This window comes from Papilio xuthus, unplaced genomic scaffold (assembly GCF_000836235.2).
Source record: "Papilio xuthus unplaced genomic scaffold, Pxut_1.1 DF826933.1, whole genome shotgun sequence".
NCBI classification, from domain to species: Eukaryota; Metazoa; Arthropoda; class Insecta; order Lepidoptera; family Papilionidae; genus Papilio; species Papilio xuthus.
This window is the reverse complement of record NW_013531716.1, coordinates 128540-149139: the sequence shown is the minus strand read 5'-3', so window position 1 is coordinate 149139 and position 20600 is coordinate 128540. Positions and strand designations below refer to the sequence as shown.

Here is a 20600-nt window from a genome sequence, read left to right as displayed (position 1 = left end):
CAGTGACTACTCAGTCACAAAAAAAAAAAAAGAAAAAAAAAAAATAAAAAATTCCTACAGTTCAACTTTGTCTTATGTCTGAGTTAAATTTGTTACGTAGATGCCGTGTATTACTAATGCGATGACTTTACAACTGCCTAACTGTAAATATTATTTATTTATTAAAGCTATATTAACGCTTTTGTCTTAAATACGAAGTATTTTAACTTGAATCTGCAATTATAATAAAAACATTTCTTGTGACTAAATGTGTCTCTATATAATTACAGAAACCACTGTTTATCGCATGGAATTATATAAAAAGTAACTTAACTTTATGCTGAATATAAATAAAAGTTGTCTTAAAGCCTGTATCAAATGGCGTCTTAAGAAGATGTATGTATGTGCAATCGAATAGAGTAGGCGATGTGTAGCAAAGTCAAGGGTATCTTGAGGCAGGAGGAAGGTAGGTAGAGGGCGCGCGTGTCGACAAATAGAGCTATTTACCGGCGGCGGATACAGATCGCTGCACGCGGAATGTGGATGTATAATATATTTACTGCGTACTGATAATTTATCTGTTTATATGTATTGAGCCACGTCTCGAGGTCTCCCTATAAAATTATAGGTTTATCTCAGAAATTGAATTGACCTGAAATATTTATAAATAGGTACCAATACATGTATAATACATACATACTATATTTTCGATTTCTAGAAATCTTACAAGAAATATTTGAGGTGACGCATTTTATTTAAAAAAAGAAGATTCGAAAGTTTAGATGATAGATGGCGCTGGTCGCCATTCTCGATGCCCGCTGGCGATCGGTGAGACTGTTTCCGCCGGATCCGGTGGTGCAATGTGCATCCGGTCCACTTTTGTTCGTTTGAGTTTCTCCGAATTGCAGCAAATATGGTCAGAAGTTTATCTTTTCATTAAATTATTAGTTTACTACATTATTGTGTATTAATAAACAGCATATTGAGTTATCAAACAATACGTAAACAGAATAGGTAATGTCTGTTGAAAACATATATTATAAAAGAAGATTAATATGTAATCAAGTGCTTCACGGTGCCATGATTATAGTGCGCAACGCCTGGTTAGCACTTATCAAACTTTTTAATAAGTGAATTGATTCTCCGCGGCTATCAACGCGTTACCAGAATACCCGTTATATAGTGGTGGGCGAAGAGAACAGGGTATCTTCAGTGGGCAACGCTCACTGGGTCGAACACAACACGCCTTGCTCCGGAAACATGTGGCGAAAGGCAATACTCATCTGCTGCTGCTTGGCGGTCGCCCTTGCGGAGCCAGAAGGTAAGACTTATCCACTCATTATAGCTCCCATCATAAAAATAGATAGTTTAAAGCTATATAGTAATAAGAAGGGAGCTAAAATTGTTTACTCTGTTAGCAGCGATAGAGGACCGCATCGCGGAGGCTGACGCGTCGGCGTACGCCAAAGCGGAGTCGCAGCTGATCGCTCCCAGAGACCTCGTCTACAACCCAGAGCCACTCGGTATGAACTAACTTTTATAACCCGTGTGTGTAAACCGTCTTTTTCTAATCATCATAAATCATAAATTCTAACTTCTTCTAACTCCCCATTTCTCTAAATCTAAGCCGGAGATTCCCATACTTTTTCGTTTGCCTCTATCAAAATAGTTTCTGGTTTTAGTGAACCAATGCAGCTCATATATTCTTAGACTTGTGAAACGTCACTACTTATATCACGTGGGGAATCAGTGCTCCAGTGTAACGTTTAATATATCTGATGTCTGTTGCTAGGCAACAAGCGATGCAACCAGGAGGGGGACATGTTCTACGTGCGCACGGAGTCCGACTGCTTCATCTGCGGCTGCTTCACCTACTATAACAACCTATTCCCCAAGTGTGCGCGCTGCAGTAACTGCCCTGCCCGTGAGTACCTCTGCTCCATCTCCTAAACCAAGTATAGTCTATATGCTACGGAAACCAATTTGCACACTTAAAGGTTAATGATTAAATTTGATTTTGTTTCATGTATTTTATTTCAGGTTATTAATATCCATTATTAATTACAAATTACTTATTTTAAGAACTAGAATAACATAATACTATCGTTTAATTTTCGAAGCAAAGTGGTATTGCCTACTAGTAGAAGTTATAATGATTCCCATTGATTGATTAAAAAAAGAAAAACCAGAAGAACGACAATTTCTTTAACTGTATAGAATTAATAACAATAAAACATTGTCATTTTCCAGCGACACCAATTCCCGCACCAGGTACGTTTTCAGTTTATTTACAATGTTAACAGCTAGGTTACAAGTTATATGTTAAGAAAATATTAAATTCTATGTAAATTAGTTTGATCTAAGGACATACATACAGACAGACAGACGCACAAATTAGTTATTTTTCACACGCATTTGTGCTATGTCTAGGTCATGAATATAATTTAGGCGGAAAATGTAAAAGTAACCCAAAAGGCTTTTTGCTGGTGTTTAACTTTCAGACATTTCTTAATTTTCTTTTTTAAGAAAGTAGATAATGATGAAAACGCAGGTAAACATTTTTCATAACTATTTTTTATTTTAATTTATTTTTAACTCTACTAAATGAAATATTATGAATCTGTATCAGAACTGTACATTTATTTTTGCAAATAATTAAATAATGCAAAGTTTATTTCGGAACTCCCATAGCTTTCGATATCAGCGCAAAATGAATATTGAAAACACTACCTTTAACTAATTCCAGTAACAGTTTAGTGAATGAGAAAAATATAATTAGAACATAGTTACTGTATTCAGTAAAGTTTAAGTGAAAGTTTTTCAAGTGCTAAATATAAAAACCGCACTTTCTATCAAACTTGTATGCGACAAAAATCGTAGTATTAATATCATACGCAAATAACATAAATAGTTGCATCCCTTAGAGTACAATAGTGGTGAGGGTTGTGTTCATCCCTTGTTTGCATAGAGCCCTGTCAGCCGCAGAGGCATCCTACACAACACCGCGGCTTGCATGTGGCCCGATGTAACCGCTGTGCTACTGCGGTTTTTGTCACAATTAAACATTAGAAAATATTATTGAAAAATCTCACATTAGATTAGATTAAATTCAAAAACATATAATCATTTATTTCCATGTCGCATTATTCAATTGTTTTTATTACTTTACTTTTCAATTTGTAGCAATTCTAGAATTTTGACTGAAATTAGAGAGAGAACTAATAGTATTTAGATAGTAAATATTAGAGAAATCGTTCTAATATTGTGAGAAAGTGTTTAATGTTGTTTTGTAGCGCCCTTCGTGATTGACAACGGCCCTTGGATCCTGCCGCAGCCCGCGCCCGCGCCCGTGCCACTGCCGCAGCCCAAACCCAACCCTATATGTAAGTGTATCAGAGTGTTGACAAGTTAATTGTACCCCTGAATAACTTATCATCTCATCCACCGTTGTAATAATTATGCAATTTTTTGTTGGTTTCATGAAAATGTTTATTACATTTTTATGGCGATTTTAAACAAAAAAGACTGCTGTTTGTGGTGTGATTTTATGCCGGCGGCTTGTTAATGAAATATTTAACACGTGCAGATTTAACCCCACAATAAAAATAAAATAAATGTTGGTTGTAATAACCATCAGCGTGCATTTCAAAGTAATGGGAATAATAAAATAAATTAGTTCCGACGTGGTGACAGCCGCCGCCCCGCTCGCCGCTCGCCGCACGCCGCACGGTGCAACACTTACTATTTGATAATCTCGACAAATATAGTGTTAAAGGTGAACTGAATACAATGAATTACAAAAACATTTCATAAAACATTCAGACAATAAAATGTATACAAGTTACAAGATATAGCATTATTTACAGGCCCACCCCCGATAGTCATCCCCGGGCCCCCGCGTCCGTACCCAGTGCCCGTACCGGTCCCGGGTAAACGCATCTTAGTACCGATCCCGGTCCCCGTACCATCGCCGCCGGAGAAGATTTACATCCGCGGGCCATCGGTTCCTGTGCCCGTGCCCTATGAGAAGCAAGTGCCCGTCCCGTACCCGGTCAACAGGCCGTACCCGGTGCCGTCGCCGCCGAAGATCGTAAAGGTCCCGTACCCCGTACCCGAAATCATTCCCGGACCGGAGAGAAAGATTCCTGTACCGATACCGGTGCCGTCGCCGCCCATAAAATTACCTTACCCTGTCCCGGTTCCCGGTCCTGTGAGGGATGTACCAGTACCCGTACCGGTTCCATCTCCACCAGTACCAGTTCCGTACCCAGTTAATAGATACATCACCATCCCGGGTAAAGACAGATTAGTGCCAGTACCCGTACCAGTGACACGTAAGTAAACACACTATTTCTTTTTCTTTTTCTTAATTTATTAAGTTAAGGGAACTATTCTTATTTTTTCCTTTCAGAAACCAAAATATACCCCGTGCCGGTGATAATCTACGTAGGTAAGAATCAGTATACATTTTACAAGCGAACAGAATGAATACCTGAAACCGTACTAGGTTGTAGTACTTTACTTATTTCTCGTTCACAATACCGCAACCGCATCGACATACCTTTTAGAAGTTATTGAAAAATATTAAAATAAATTATCGGTGTAAATGAAGCGTGAAAAGTGATTTCTGTAATCGAGCTGAACTATCGCTAATATTGTAGCAGTAGCAGGAGCTACATACAAATGTTCTGCTTATTTTAAGTTAATTGCTTTCATGTAGTTAGGAATGTTTCATTCAAAGTTCTCCAGACATACAGCAAACAAACGATTTATAACATTTTATGCCATGATTAGTTCATGTTTCTTTAAATAACAATTATTTTATTTCAATAGGAATTTTACCCAACTCTCTCATAAAGCGCCTTAGGCACCTTCCGGGAGTTTCAAGTAGATTACTCTGGTTGCTGGTTTATAAGTCGATAATAACAAAGACGATCGAAAACCACACATTTCGTATCTATACATATGTCACAATTCATGTATTTGTATTTCTCAACACTTTCACACAACAATACAATTATCGCTCATTAGCTATTATATAATCAAGGAACTGACGTTATAATTATTGCAAATTCCCTTTAATTTGTCGTACAGCCCCACTGTGTCGCGGCCAAAGGCCTTTGGTACCATTCCGCCTGCCCGGTTCTCCGTGCAAGATCCATGTCTGCAAGGTCAAATACAACTACGTCTACATAGAAACTTCTGACGATCCTATTTGCAGTACGTTTACGATTAATAACAATATTACTCTTTAACTAATGTGTGTATAAATAAGAAAGCAAATATGCTTATATGTTCTTACTTTGTTTTTATATTTAGACACTTCACCAGTCATCTCCCCGCCGCCGATTGCTATATGGCGTAAGTTTTAAAGCTATGGATTTCTTAAGTCCTGATTCAAAACATGATTATGAAAATCAAGATAAATATTCCAACGTATCATTTCAGCTTCATCGTCTTCAGCAAATGCAAATGCCAACGCTATAGCCAATGCTGGTGGTTGGGACTCTAAAGCTGCAGCCAATGCTCAAGCAAACGCTATTTCAAGTGGTTTGATAGGAGATTCTTCTGCTAACGCCGCAGCCAATGCCAACGAGGGTACCTTCACTGGACTAAACCTATTCGGAGGCATAGGTGAAGGAATTTCTCAAGCACAAGCCCAAGCTATAGCAAACGCTGCGACGAGAGGTGCCGGCGGTTGGTCGGATGCCAATGCCAACGCCGCCGCTGACGCTATAACGGGAGCTTACGGAGGTTTAGGCGGCATATCCAGTGCCAACGCCAACGCCGCCGCCAACGCCGCGACCGGAGGATATGGAGGCTACGGTGGCTCCTCTGCCGATGCTAGTGCTATAGCTAATGCTTTATCCGGAGCTTACGGAGGCATGGGTGGTTACTCTAGCGCCGAGGCGAACGCTATCGCAAACGCAGGAGTTGGAGGATGGGATCGTTACGGTAGTTCCAGTGCAGATGCCAATGCAAACGCGAACGCCGCCACCGGAGGAATTTCTAGCGCCGATGCCAACGCTGTCGCCAATGCAGCTACCGGAGGATGGGGGGGATACGGAGGATCTAGCGCTGACGCAAATGCTGTGGCGAATGCTGTTACAAGTGGATTTAATAGAATTGGAGGCTGGTCTGATGCTACCGCCAACGCCGCAGCAAACGCAGCCACAGGCGGATTCGGTGGAATAGGAGGTTGGTCGAATGCTGATGCAAATGCTGCAGCAAATGCTGCTACTGGTGGTTACGGAGGTATAGGTGGCTGGTCAGGTGCTGACGCCAACGCTGTAGCAAATGCAGCTACAGGCGGGTATGGCGGTGCAGGTGGCTGGTCGGACGCCGAAGCTAATGCGGCAGCGAACGCCGCCAGTGGCGGATACGGTGGCTTAGGCGGATGGGCAAATGCTGACGCTAATGCCGTAGCTAATGCTGCTACTGGAGGTTACGGAGGTTTAGGTGGCTGGTCAGGTGCTGATGCCAACGCAGCAGCTAACGCTGCTACCGGAGGTTACGGAGGTTTAGGTGGCTGGTCAGGTGCTGATGCCAACGCAGCAGCTAACGCTGCTACCGGAGGTTACGGAGGTTTAGGTGGCTGGTCAGGTGCTGATGCCAACGCAGCAGCGAATGCGGCTACAAATGCATACGGTGGATTGGGAGGCTGGTCAGGCGGAGAGGCAAATGCAGCAGCGAATGCCGCGGCGAATGCGGCGCTGGGTGGCTACGGCGGGTACGGTGGATGGGGCGGTGCCGAATCCCAGGCTCAGGCCCAATCCCAAGCTCAGACGCAAGGCTACGGAGGCTACGGCGGTAGTGAAGCTCAGTCGCAGGCACAAGCGCAGACCCAAAACCAATTAGGTGGATGGCCAGGCTTCGGCGGCTCTCAAGCTCAGTCACAGGCTCAATCCCAAGTATTAGCAGCAGGGTACAAAAGTGGCGAAGATAGACGAAAAAAGAGGCACGTCTTATAATTTATAAGGTATAGTAAAATTAAAATGACTGTAGAATTAACTATGGAGAAAAATAGCGTAGATTTTGTTCTGCCATTTAGTTATAACTATTTTACAAATGTATTTATTTCCTTACAGGTCATATAACTTCTAATTGATCTCTCAATGGACACACGGCGAACTTCTCGGTATCGATAGTTTTAGTTATATTAATCACAGCAAACTGACAAATGTACACGCTTCATACTTCTAAAAATAAATATAGTGGGATATACAAATCGGCCTCTTTTATTTGCTTCCTATTAACGTCTTTAGTTTTTCGTTATAAATAAAGAATTGAATCCGGCAGTTGCAGTTTAATAAAGAAACATAATGAAATCATTGCGTGCGGTACACATCTCCCCGACATCTGCAGCAAATTACTGTGATGGAACTAATTAAGTCGATGCGTTGCGAATCGAATACGAATCAAAAGTAATATATCATATATTAGCAATAAATCAATATGACCAACGATTTTCACGGAGAGCGATGTGTTGTTATAAATGCCGCGCGACATCTACTCGTTGCAGTTGAGAGAAAAGTTTCCTTGTACTTAATTGTTAGGACTTTGGGCAAAAAGTGGAAATTATAGTAAAATTGAGATGCAGGGGGGCGTACTCGGGAGCCTCTGCTTCCTAGCCTTCCTGTTATCTTCAGGAGTGAGCGGTTCGGGACAAAACTTTCAGGATCAAGTGCACGGTGAGTTCAGTTTATAAATCTTTTCAAAAATGAAAACATTTCGCGTTATACTTGCGCTAAAGGATGTGATATTTTTTATTCCTAAATTATTGATTTTATTACTAATAGGTGGACAAGAACAGTTCGGTAATTCTGAAGCAGAATACGGACTCAGTCCTCTGGCAAAACTAGAGAACGATGGGGTTGATGAAAGGTCAGCGCAAAGTCTGGCGCGCGCAAGAGCCAACGCCCAGCTAAATGCAGGGGGCGCATACGGCCCCCTAAACGGGCAGGGATATGGGAACTCTGTGGCGCAAGCTCTTGCTGACACAAACGTGAATCCATTTGCAACAAACCTGTACGGACCGCTGTCCGGGTATGGCTCGAGTCAAGCGCAATCTCAAGCCCAAACTCAATCCTTGGGCCTAGCTCAAGCACAAGCGCAGGCACAATCGCTAGCAAATGCGCAGTTGAATCACGGCGGCGGTCTCATGGATTTTTATAGTCCTGGCTCTGTCTTGAGTGATACTCAGGCAAATTCTTTGGCAAATGCCTACGGAGGATCGTCACAAGCGGAGGCGCAAGCTTTAGCTCAAGCTCTAAGCCAAGGAGGCGGAGGCTTACTAACACCTCACCCCGGTTATGTTGATTCAGGTTTGGCTGCAGCAAATGCGCTCGCCCACTCTATGGGTGGTGGTGGTCAAGGATACAGTACGGCAGAGGCACTCGCTCAAGCTCTGTCGAATGTGCAGTCGCAACCTCGCTTGAATGATTACCCTAGTGGGGCCGTGAGTTCCGCGGAAGCTAGCGCTTTGGCCCAGGCTCTGGGGGGCGGTTCACGGGGCATACCAGGCTACGGCGCAGGTGGAGCACAATCTCAAGCGCAGGCACAGGCGCAGGCACAAACTGTTGGGTTGGGCCAAGCGCGTAGTTTTGCCGACGCTCTGGCGAACTCACAAGCATTAGGAGGTGTGTTGATACAATTTGTTTTTATAATGGTTTAAAAAAACATAGAAATGAAAATTAATAATAAAATATGACTATTAAGTAAATTATGTAATTTCGCAGGAGCGTACGGTTCTTCTTACGCAAACGCTTTTGCAGGTAAATATTTTAAATAGCTATTTTAGTATAAACATTATTTTAATGTGGAAATATACGGTACGTTATTTATATATTTTTATCGCCATTAATTTTCGCTGATATTTGTAACAGATGCTAGAACCAGAGTGATCCCGTACCATGAATATGTGCTGCCTTACGATATACCAGGTCAGTTAAAAAAAAGCATTAATTTGCCTTACCATTTTGTTTCGAAATATAGAAAATACCAAAATCTTCAACTTCAACTTCACGATTACAAATTTTTTTGTAGAATTAAGAATTAAAGTGTATGTATGTAGGAGGTCAAGACATAGTGAGGTGTACAAGAGAGGGGGAGCTCCACAACTTGTGGACGTCGAGGTTCGAGTGCATGGTGTGCGCGTGTATCAACCGCAACGGTTACCTGACGCCCGTGTGCGCCAGCTGCGCCGGCTGCCTGCACCCTTACAACCCCGTGCCACCGCAACCCATTCCACCCTCGCCTGAGCCTATACCTCTACCCATACCGCTGCCGAGACCTCAGCCTCAAGGTATTGACATTCAAACATTAAGTACAATTAACGCTTATGAATAATTGTCAGAAATATTGATGAAGAAAAATTTCAGATGGTATGAACTCCACTTTATGTAGTCATCAGCAAGTCTGATCTTCATAGTCACTACCGATTCATTGTCAAGTTGTCATGTTTGTGTTCTTAAATAATATAAAACAAAGTCAGCATTGTGACTGATATTTCAGTATCATGCTACCCTTTGCCGACGGAGACGCCATTCGAGAACCCCTTGAACCCGTGTCAGATCTGCGTGTGCCACTTGACACTGGATGTGTACGGGCAGCGTGATGTGCAGATCGCCTGTCAGGAAAACCCCGAGTGCTGTGAGTGTTTGCACATATACTCTTACAACATTTGCTCTCTCCACGCCTGTTTATACGAGACACGCAAAAATTATATGTTCATTGTCTATTTTACAAATAGAATGTGTTTGCATTACTAGATTCTTAAGTTTTCAGTAAACAGCGTAAGTATATCTCGATTGATGTTAACTTTTCGAGTAACATTTGCACCTGTTACTGAAGAATCATTTATGCCTTTTATAAAGTTTATTTTTTTCACTTACAGCGATTACAGACATAATTGTACCGATACGTAAGTGTTGATGTTTACAGATTGTGACATTTGTCTTAAAATCTCACTAACGTTTTTATTTTATGAGCAAGTTTTTTGTTTATAGCGTCAAGACTTTTACCGCCAGTACCGATTCCTAGTAAGTAACCTAGTAATTGTAAACTATGTTATTTTAACCGAAAACGTTAATTTTACGTAGCTTTAAGGAAAGGTCTGCAAGTTAAAAAAGTTACAAAACTAAAGTATTGTTGGTTGCAACATTTTTAAAGATAATTTCGTCTAAGATTCGAACTACAAACGCTTAGTTTGATTTCGGGACAAACGACCACTGAGCTAAAAGTGAAAGCTCAAAATTGGCAACGTCCTATTCCCACTAGGAGGCGCACTTCGCAGCTTAACGGCAGGTCAGCTACTTTTATAATAATAACGTCATTCAGTTACTGACAGATAAAATGTCAAATTCTTGGTAACTACTGCAGATTTAAAAAGAAACTCTCTTGAGTTATTCTAACTTGAGGGAGAGCACTTCGAATATTTTGAAACCTATCAAAGCCGAAATATAACTCAATATATCTAAAACTGCATGGATTTTGTGCACCATAGCGTGAGACATGTGGTACGTCACCGCGTTGTGTCCACAGTGCCGCAGTGCGAGCGGTTCCCGACTGACGTCTTCTTCCCCCACCCCCACGATATCTGCTCCCAGTGCATGTGCATTGTCGACTTGGCGACGCGCGCGCCTCACATTGTCTGTAGTCCTAGACAAAACTGCGGTAAGTCCATTTACATTTAAACTAAGGCTCCTAAACAATTCCGACTAGATGTGTTACTCGCAGACAAATTACTCAAGGTAAGAAACTAAGTATTTTTGAAGGAAAAGTTAACACATTGAGATATATCGACGTTGTTTAAAAGCATAAGCTGTAATAACTTAGGATGTTTTAAGGAATAATTCGCAAGTCGCTTACGACACATAAAAAATATATTTTTGTTAGATGTGCCACTACCGCCGCAGCCGCCTTTTAACCCGCCAGTGCCGGTCCCGCCGCGCCCCCCCGGTCCCCTGCCAGGACCAACACCACGTGAGAACTTACTTAACATCTTTTACTTAACTTTAGCATAATCGTTGATGAACGATATTTAATAAGCAACCAACTAAAATAGCTCGTAAGAAGTTTCCTTAATATCAACTTCACTCTCATACTGGAATAGAATAGTGTAATGGCAATAAGAGATTTGAATAGGATTTTCAAGCGGGACGTTTGCATGTTAAATTTCATTGCGCTGCGAAACGAAGTCTGTAATATAATCATTTGCAGATCTCTTGCAGCCCGAGTAATGTTCCGGCCACTCTGACCGCGGCGTTACGAGCCGACGCGACGCTAACGACACTATGGAACATTCCCTACGTTGCCATAAAGCCATCTAATGTTTATTTTATTTTCATTCATTTCATATCTAAATATGCGCTTTTATCATAATAATAAATTAAATTATAATATCTAACGAAATAGGCAGCCTTAGAACACGGACTTGGAGTAACGTTAGTTGTTTTCAAACATGGTAATGATGCAAATTAAAAACGATTCCAAAACGCACTCAGGCACTTGACGCTAAGGGTCTCTTAGTGAATATTGTAAGCTAAGGAATTGCTTATAATTATTATTTTAAGAGAATGTGGTCGACATATGTATATACGTCTCCGTATCTATAAAATTACTCAAAGAGCAGAATCAATGTTTGCAGACACGTCATGCCGACCGTACATCCCCAACCAGCCATTCGGTCACCCGTGGGACGAGTGCCAGGAGTGCGTCTGCAGCGAGCTATACACCCAGGGCGTCATCAACATCGAGGTCAGCTGCTACACCAAAAAATCCTGTTGTAAGTGTAGTGCACAATTTTAGACAAAGTTTTTACGATCAGTTAAAAAATACGATTGCCAATTTTAACCTAAAGTAATCTTTGTTTATCTAAATCAATATGTAGCCTTTGACAAAGTATGTACTTGATGATATTTTAAATGGTAGGTATCGAAGTGCCTGAGCAGCCGCCTTACATATTGCCATCGCCAGGTAATTACATTTGAAATCATTTGAATTTTTACAATTTACATGTTATGATTATCCGTAACCAACGTAGAAAACCGAAAGAAAATTAAAATATTACGATCCCCGAATGACAGCTTTGATATTGACAACAGCCAGGTGGCGGTGAATCGTCGCAGGTGTCGTAACCGAAACAAAGCTAATTCGGCAACGAGTTTTGCATGTCGTATTTCTAACGACCGTGAATACGCTTTTTCGGAGAATGTCCTTTTCAATCAAACGGCGGTCGATACAAAAGGGGTGAAAAACCCCTCCAATAAATGTTGAAATGAAACCGTCTGTCTGTCTGTCAACTATTATTTCCCCGGAGTGAATGTTCCAACTCTAGTAGATTTAACGACAGAATAACAATAAATAACATATACTGTTTTAATTTCAGAGCCTCACGAAAACGTTGTGTACATCGGTATGTAATATTGAAATGTTCTCGTTGTATTTTAAATATTGTCATCAGAGTTATTAAGGTATAACTTAAATCACTCGTGAATTTAACTTAAAAGTCCTTACATTATTATATTCGATATGGGAAATTCATAATCATTTGGCGAGGAAATAACGCTACTATACAATTAACATATGCTTCTTTGCAACTGAATTGTTCGCTGCAGAGCCTCGCTGCCGCTACAAGCCGCCGCTACAGCCCTTCGTCGCCGAATGTAACATATGCACCTGCATAACGGTCTACAACTACGTCATCGCCAAGTGCGACAGACAACCCGGCTGCGGTAATATATGCTTACTTGTCCTTGACAACGTTATGAATACAACATCAAGTAGAGTGAATGAAACTAAGTGTTTTTTTTCCCTTAGGTGTTGGCCCTCTTTATCTTGGAGGACTTTATGGTGATGCCGGCGCATACTCAAATGCCCAAGTGAACCAACTTCTGCCACAAAACTATTATCCTACTTCCCCTCTTATTGGAAATGCGTATTCGACAGCCGCTGCCGAGGCATATGCACATGGCAATGTACAAAGCCTGCCGTATGGTCAAAACCCAGTAGGATCTACATATCGACCAGGATACGGCTCGGTACCTGGGCCTTTATTGGTTGACGGTGAACTGGGTCCGGGTCCAGGCTACCTAACTCCTGCAGCTTTGGCGGAAGCGGCCGCTCACTCAAACGCTGGGTACAATCAAGGACTCGGCTCATTGTCTTCGGCTCAGGCTAACGCGTTATCTAATGCGGGTTTACATCCATTACGATCTTATCCAAGTCTTAGTCCTGGATATCAATCAGGTGCGGTAGCCGACGCTTACTCGAGTGGGAGTACAGCAAATTCAGAAGCTTTAGCAAACGCTTTAGCCAATATTAACTTAGGATCTGGTGGATACGGGTCGAGTTCATCGTTAGCAAATGCTAATTCAGGATATCAATTATATCCTGGATCCGGATCTGGTTTATCCGCATTATCGGAGGCAGAAGCTGTTGCTAACGCTAATTTAGGATATAACGCATATCTTCCTGGATATCAAACTGGGTCTTTATCATCGGCTGAGGCCGAGGCGATAGCCAACGCTAACTCTGGACTCTACTCGGGAGTTCCCAGTAAAGCTTATGGCTCTGCCGCGTCTGAAGCACATTCCAATGTCAATTCCTATCCATTTGCTGGTCAATCTTCTTATCCTTACACTGCCGGCCAGTCAGGTGCCAGTGCAGAAGCTGAGGCACTAGCGAACTCCAATTTATATTCTGGATACGGTCCCCAAATGAACCCGATGTATGGACCCGGAATAGGAGGTTCCAGTAACGCTCAGGCACAGGCACAGGCACAGGCACAGGCTTTAGCTAATGCTGCTCTGGGTCAAGCAAGTGAGTCTTTTTATTTATAAGCTATTATAAAATTAAATCTAATAATCTCGATAGTCTTAATATATGTATGTACTGGTTTAAAAAAGAATAACACGTCGCCTTTATTGATTAACGTAGAGATATTTTGTATAACTTTAAAAGAGATAGTGTCAGCTGTTCGAGAGTCTTAGTTATTATTGTTGACTTTATCAATCCATTGTCAATATATGATGTAATATATGCGTAAATTCAACTTGTAAATATGTACATATATGGACGTGGAAAAATAAATATTTTAATTTTGTAGATGCCCAAAGCCTGAGCCAGGCATCAGCGTTGGCGGGGCGTCCTTTAATAAAATCCGGTAAGCAAAAAATATTTTATCCTATGAATTATTAAGAACTTCCCTTTAAGACGTCGAGCAATATTGAGTTTGAGGTACGCAAAGACTATTTCGTCTAAAGTAAGTTTTAAACTTGACAAGTATACGCAGTAATACCCTCGTGGCTACTGAAAAAATTGTTTTATAATTTAAAAATATATTACAGGGTCACATGACAGATCTCATGTAAATTTCATCTAATCAAAACTCAAAGTCCCCCCGGCTGGACCGGTACTTATTGAATCTTTTCGCAACGAACCCTTCTAACAGAAATCAAATCCTGTCAGCGAGGCTCGGTAGCACATATTTTCGTGCGGTCCCACTGGACAACGCAGTGTTGCCTAAAACAGAATATGTACCTACTCTAGTAGGTCAACATGTCACATGTTCACATCAGAAAAGAGAATATTCACACACTTTCACATAAATACGGAACAAAATAAAAGAATTTTATTACTGATAAACTAAAAGCCATAGATAAGATTTGAGTATGGCCTTTGAATTGTATGTATTATTTAAATTATCTCTACGGACTACGATTGAGGCGAAACGCTTGTTATGTTTTGGTCTACGATTTCGTAGGACGCGGTCAGTGCAAGTACTTCGGTGACAAGTACCATCACAGTTGTCAGGCTTGTTACTGCCTGCCCGACGAAGATGGCAGCCTCGTCGCCTTCTGTTTGGGCACTCCTTGCGCGTGACAAGTCAGCACTTTGATTCCAGTCCAGCCCTTTACTATTTCAACCGATTTTCACTACTTTCTTTAAAGTTCTGTCTACCATCTATTTGCTCCTTCCGTGTCTTAAAAATGGCATAATCAATTGATCAATTTATAGTTGAATTCTAAACTCCCCGATATAAAGGCAGAAAAAATGAACAAATATAAGGTCGTTTAAAAGAAACCGATTATCTAGTTTACAAATAATGTTTTTAGAAGGTGTCATCAGATTCGCAACAACAACTTGGTCTTTTTAACTCTTTATATTTTCATTAACAATATACTTCTTAATAATCTATTAATATTAACAAAAACTTGGTACAATAAAGTGATATATCTTGTTCCAGCTGACCGTGAAGATGAAAGTGACGATTATGTAGTATAAAGGACGCACCACAAATAGAGAAACTCTACGGCAAGGACAACGGAACTTTGTTATATTTTAATTTAGTGTGATGAGCAAAGACAAGGCATGCTTCATAGGGCAGATTATATTTACAAATAAATTATTAGGCACGAACTAACTCTTTTAATTTATCACTATTGTTAGAAATAACATCACGAGGCGGATGCTATTTAAAATATGTGCTCTCTTATTTTCTAAGATCATTAACTTTATGACCAAAGAAAGTGCTTTAAACTTATATTTACTATACTATTTTGATTTCCCAGTAATGGTGAACTTATTTTTATTACTTTGTACCTAATCATTTTATTATAATATAATTCCGTGCACAATTATTACATTTATCGAAATAATCATTTGAAGCGAAAAATTCATTATAATCGTCCTAAATTGCTACAAGAACCCGGAATAAATTAAAATGGAAGGTTAATTTCACCTCAAGCATGTAATCAAATGACTCCACGAAGTCGAGGGACCAGAGGTGAAGTGGGGGGGGGGCTATTCATTTACAAATTTTTCAGGTATTTTGTAATATTTAATCCATGCTTCAAATATAATTTTTTTTATTATTTAGCAAACAGGATATTTTTGCTCATTAAAAACAACAATTGCCATTATAATTTAAATAATGGCATTTTTTGCAAAAGTAGGAACGACCTCGAAAACTTTAAAAGCTTGTTCGACACAAAACGGACGCACCGCCGCCGCCATTGTGTACGGCGGCGGGTGAGATATTTCTATTTCCGAAGAACGGAGACCGTAAACATCTATTTAAGATTTATTGCAAGAAAATGTCGACCGGCACTTTTACAACACAATAACCATTAAACTCATATCGCTGCCTTTTTATATCGCTGCCGGCTGCAGCGCAGGCAGCGGGCGCGGACGCGGGCACGGGCGGGAGGCGGGCGCGGACCACGGGACGGGGGAAGGATGCCGTGTGAACTCGTCACGAATTTTCATCGAATATAATCATGATCTGTATCTCTCTTGTACTGATTTTTGTAGCCAACTGTGAGTACCTTGACAACTCCTCGTTCTTTCTGAAAAATTTTATCTTACAGATGAATATGATTGAAGAAGTTACTTGAGATTTCTGACACAACAATAACACGGCAAGCTGCCCTTTTAAATAATCTTATCGATCAATATACGCTCAGTGTCGATGTGCAAGAGGCGCGGCATCACCCCGCACAGCATGTCTCAGGAGGAGTACCCGCTTGAAGAGGCTCAGTTCGGTGACGCACAGCACCGCGGCCCCGCCTGGTACGACTACCACAGCTCCCGTGATTCCGAGGAGCGGAACAGTAGCAGCAGCAGCAGGTAGCAAAAATGTTGTCTAAATCTCCGATGATAAGGACTTGTGCCGTCTAAGGTATAAAGATTGTTGTAATATTAAATTACTTTTTAGTTCAATCTCTTCGAGTTCGCGCAGAGGAAGTGATTCAGCGAGCGGATCGTCGAAAGAAACTAGAGAAGAGAAAATAGCGTGAGCAAACAATATGTCAATTGTTTTATTGTCAAAAGTATCACCAAAGTTTACCTGGTTATTGGTGATACATGACAACATCATATTATATAATAGTATTCCAGTTGACATATAACTGTGTGTTTGCAGAAACCGCGCCTACCGCACCTGCACGCCGTGTCCGCACGACATGCTCAAGAAGCACACGAACGTGGGCATCAAGTGGATCTGCGCGGGCTACCAGCGCGCCCGGCGCACCTTCAAGAGCGAGTGCATGATGCGTTTTCGGAACTGCCAGGACGGCACGCGTACGTGTGTAACGTATACAACACATATTAATCCGCAGACTACGTTATGATTAAGTACTTATAAGTACTTCTAACCCTATATCTAACATCCTAGATATAATGAATTAATACTCTTGACTTATCCTCCTTCCTCATCATTTCAGTGAAACTTCCTCAAAGTAGATTATCATCAGATCATCAGATCATATGTTAGATATTACGATTACGATGTTGATAGAATTTAGATGTCCAAATGTCGTGTTTTCAATATAACTAATTACTGAGTGTGAACGTCTATTGCAGTTTTCGTCAAGGTGGCGGACCGACGCTGCAAGAACGACTCCTACCACGGCCGCCATTGGTTCTACATATACCAAGTTTAGCCTTTCACTGTAAAATAAAATATTATTTACTTTTTGTAACTAGTTGTTTTTATTGATTTGTATTTATACATGTGTGTGGTATTACTAAGGTTGACAATTTTCGCACCGTTTGCATAAATGATTCAAGTGGATTGCACAAAGTTAAAATATAAATCCAGCCAACTAATATATCATTAGAGAGCAATAAAAATAATATAAACACGCATGTAATAAATGCCTCGTAGCATAAGATACAAACAGTATCAAATTAAATTACACCCAAACGTAATGCAGTGGACGAGATGCGATAAATAAAACATGGGGCGTTCAAATCGTGAGGCGATCTATTTCCCGCAGGAAGGCGCACGAGGGCGCACGAGGGAATACTAAGTGTTATTAGGAGGAGGACATTAACGAGAGTTGTATCGTCGGTCTGTTTATTACAAGCAATGTGATTCTCACATGTAATTATTTGTGTACAATTACTATTAACATCACTTTGACCATAACATTTAGTATTTCTTTTCCTGAAGCCATGCAAACAATTTCTAAGATTGACACAATTAACTGCTAAATTTATAGGGGAACATCTAGTGAGTTTTAAAACAACATAAAATAAATAACAACGTTTAAAGACAAGAACCTTCTATTACACTTATAACGTTTAGTAATTACCAACTGTCGTCTTCTCATTTAATCAAATATACAAAACATTGAACTACGGCATTAAAAAGAGTTTTAATAATATTCAAATATAAACAAAAGATATAGAAGAAAAAGTCCAAAGTAGATAACCATAAAAATGTACACGTACTGTGAATTGATTGTGAATAAAGCAAAGAGTAATAGTAAAGTTTCGTAAATTCATAAAATTGAAACAGCGATAAAGTCGTGCGCTGCTGAGATTTACGATTTCCTATCAGATATAGCACAAGTTGAACGAAATGAAATGAGCGGTGGTGTGCGAGCGCCGCGGCCATGGCTCGCCGGTTCACCATTCGGATCATTGTAATCGTCGCACTGGGTAAGTCAAAAGAACAAAACAGAACATTGTTTGATTAAAGTTATACCCATTACTATATAATAGAGTAGAGATAAATTTTTTGATTCATTCTTACAGACGTGGATGAATTAGGCTAAAATTAAATTTGTTTTATGACTGTCTGTGCTATCTTGTAAAAGTAGTTTACCAATAATCAAACAAGCATTTTAACTGTAGCGATGTAAAATTTACTAAAATCAAGTTTTATTTCCAGCAAACGTAACATTATCACTAGTAGAGAAATCGGAAAACAAGACGACCGAGCAGAAGATGGCGACGGTGCAGGCGCGGCGGCAGCGCTTGAAGACCAAAAAACCAAAATCCACCTCCTCCTCGGGATCTCGACAACGTTAGCAATTAACTGTTATTTAAAAGAATATGACTAATCATTTTCACTACCCATTCAGTGACACAGAAATATAAGCTAACGCTGTATGTTCAGTGACTTCCGGCGAACAGTCTGCGGAGAGCATGGACCTCACGGAGTCAGGTGATGCGAGCGACGTGTTTGCTATAAAGAAAGATAGCTTTACCGATGCTGAGAAACGTGGCTGGTAAGACAATAATGAGATTTGTATTCTATGATGTTATACAAAATACTTACAATCGTTTGACAATTAGGAAGAAGTATCACCGCGAATGTCACATATGCACTGAAGACATGATAAAAAAGTGGCGCGACCCAACCATCCAATGGATTTGTGGCGCGTACCAGCGCGCGCGCAGGAGCTTCAAGAGCGCCTGCATGATGTACTACAGAAACTGCCAAGACGGGACCAGTAAATAAACCTTTGTATTTATACACACGATAACACGACGACCACATAACAATAGACTTAGCCTTTGATAATCTTTTATGTACTAAGATTAGCAAATATGCTTCGTTACAAGGTATACTTGTAAATTTCTAAACATAATTCTGCAGTGTTTGTGGAGATCTACAAAGGTAAATGCAAAGACGACCTGCCGGGAGATCCGCGGCCGCACGGGGACCACTTCTTCTACGAGTACCGCGTCGTGTTGACGGAGGAGAGCGGCACCAGTCTCTCCTCGGTCGAGCCCGACGACACCTACTGACATCATTTCATGCTCGCTCTGTGAAATAAAAACCCATGCTGTTTTTTGTTTTATTGATTGTTTTATTCTTTCTACTATGATCTCACATTAGCTTACCTATAACAATTCTTACACGTCGATAAATACTGAAATCCTTTTAAAAACTTTTCTTGTCATCTTTTATATGTATGCCATTTGGAATACATATGGATATTTAGCTACAGTAGCTAATCAAATAGCTAAGATTGGGGAATCAAGGCATCATTATTAAGCGCGACAGCTCCGACATTCAATGTACCGCATTTTATCTACGTCGCCCATAAATCCACAACTCGTCACGACTCCATTAATCGTATGGGAGCAAGTAATTTGTCATAGACGTACAGACAGTCTGCGGATACAATGCGACGCTAAGTGCGCGCTGGAAGCCGCGGTACTCCCTGCACTGTATCTCGACCCTGTTGCAGTGAAATATAGTTCATTTTTCTTTGTTAAAACATTCTTTTACGCTTGCAAAGTGGAAAATCAAGACAGATGTAATATTACCGTTATAGTGAACCTTCCACGTTGGGAATAAGGATTGAATTCTTTAAGCTAGTTCCGCGGAAGCAAATGGTGTGGTAATGGTGCTGCTGAAAGAGTTTAAAGGCTCCGTCGTTGCATTACTTTGTTTTCGCATCGGCGGCGGCAGCGGAGGCGGCGGCGGAGGAGGAGGAACGCTTACACACGCCGATAATCCAGTTACGTGCGAAAACGTTTCACTCACATCACACGTCACACTGACGGCTCGTGGGGAGGTGAGGCGGGGGCGGGGGCAGCGGGGAAGGGCGGCAAGGAGGCAATGGAGGCTTTTAAGTAATTAATGTACGCTGTTTTTACATTTCACTAACGTCTTAATTTTAATTGTCAAGTTTTGTTGTTTTATTTTTATTCAAGAATACGTAAAAACGAAAATGTTTTAAGAAACACTTGAAAAAAAAGTACTCCTAAATAAAAATAAAGCAGCTAATGCTCAATCTATTTAGAAAAGTACAAAGTAATAAGTTAATAATTGTTTGTTCACAGTGTGAACACAGGTTACATGTAATATTGTGTAAATA

General features: G+C 40.7%; 3 protein-coding genes across 5 annotated transcripts in view; 2 read left to right on the top strand and 1 right to left on the bottom strand.

The window, feature by feature from the left end:
- LOC106122042 (dystrophin, isoform B) overlaps positions 1 to 20600 on the bottom strand; it is a 198184-nt gene that overhangs the window by 99801 nt on the left and 77783 nt on the right. The window lies entirely within an intron of this gene.
- On the top strand, positions 7439 to 15279 carry LOC106122043 (uncharacterized). Of its 3 annotated transcripts, XM_013317892.1 has the most exons (18): positions 7439 to 7670; positions 8304 to 8618; positions 8718 to 8753; positions 8865 to 8921; positions 9053 to 9283; positions 9493 to 9630; positions 9875 to 9901; positions 9987 to 10019; positions 10258 to 10284; positions 10522 to 10653; positions 10876 to 10962; positions 11627 to 11764; positions 11911 to 11955; positions 12368 to 12394; positions 12597 to 12713; positions 12799 to 13800; positions 14087 to 14143; positions 15227 to 15279. In XM_013317892.1, exons 1-18 carry the CDS (start codon positions 7574 to 7576, stop codon positions 15262 to 15264), a joined length of 2604 nt encoding a protein of 867 aa, XP_013173346.1. In that variant the 5' UTR covers positions 7439 to 7573; the 3' UTR covers positions 15265 to 15279. The 3 variants fall into 3 exon arrangements, with proteins under 3 accessions (XP_013173346.1, XP_013173347.1, XP_013173348.1); XM_013317893.1 differs by lacking the exon at positions 10258 to 10284 and having other exon boundaries at positions 7440 to 7670; XM_013317894.1 differs by lacking the exons at positions 9875 to 9901; positions 9987 to 10019; positions 10258 to 10284; positions 10522 to 10653 and having other exon boundaries at positions 7440 to 7670.
- LOC106122044 (uncharacterized) lies at positions 18667 to 19572 on the top strand. The gene is made up of 4 exons (XM_013317895.1): positions 18667 to 18793; positions 18887 to 18998; positions 19066 to 19223; positions 19370 to 19572. The coding sequence occupies exons 1-4, from the start codon at positions 18715 to 18717 to the stop codon at positions 19519 to 19521; spliced, it is 501 nt and encodes a 166-aa protein (XP_013173349.1). The 5' UTR covers positions 18667 to 18714; the 3' UTR covers positions 19522 to 19572.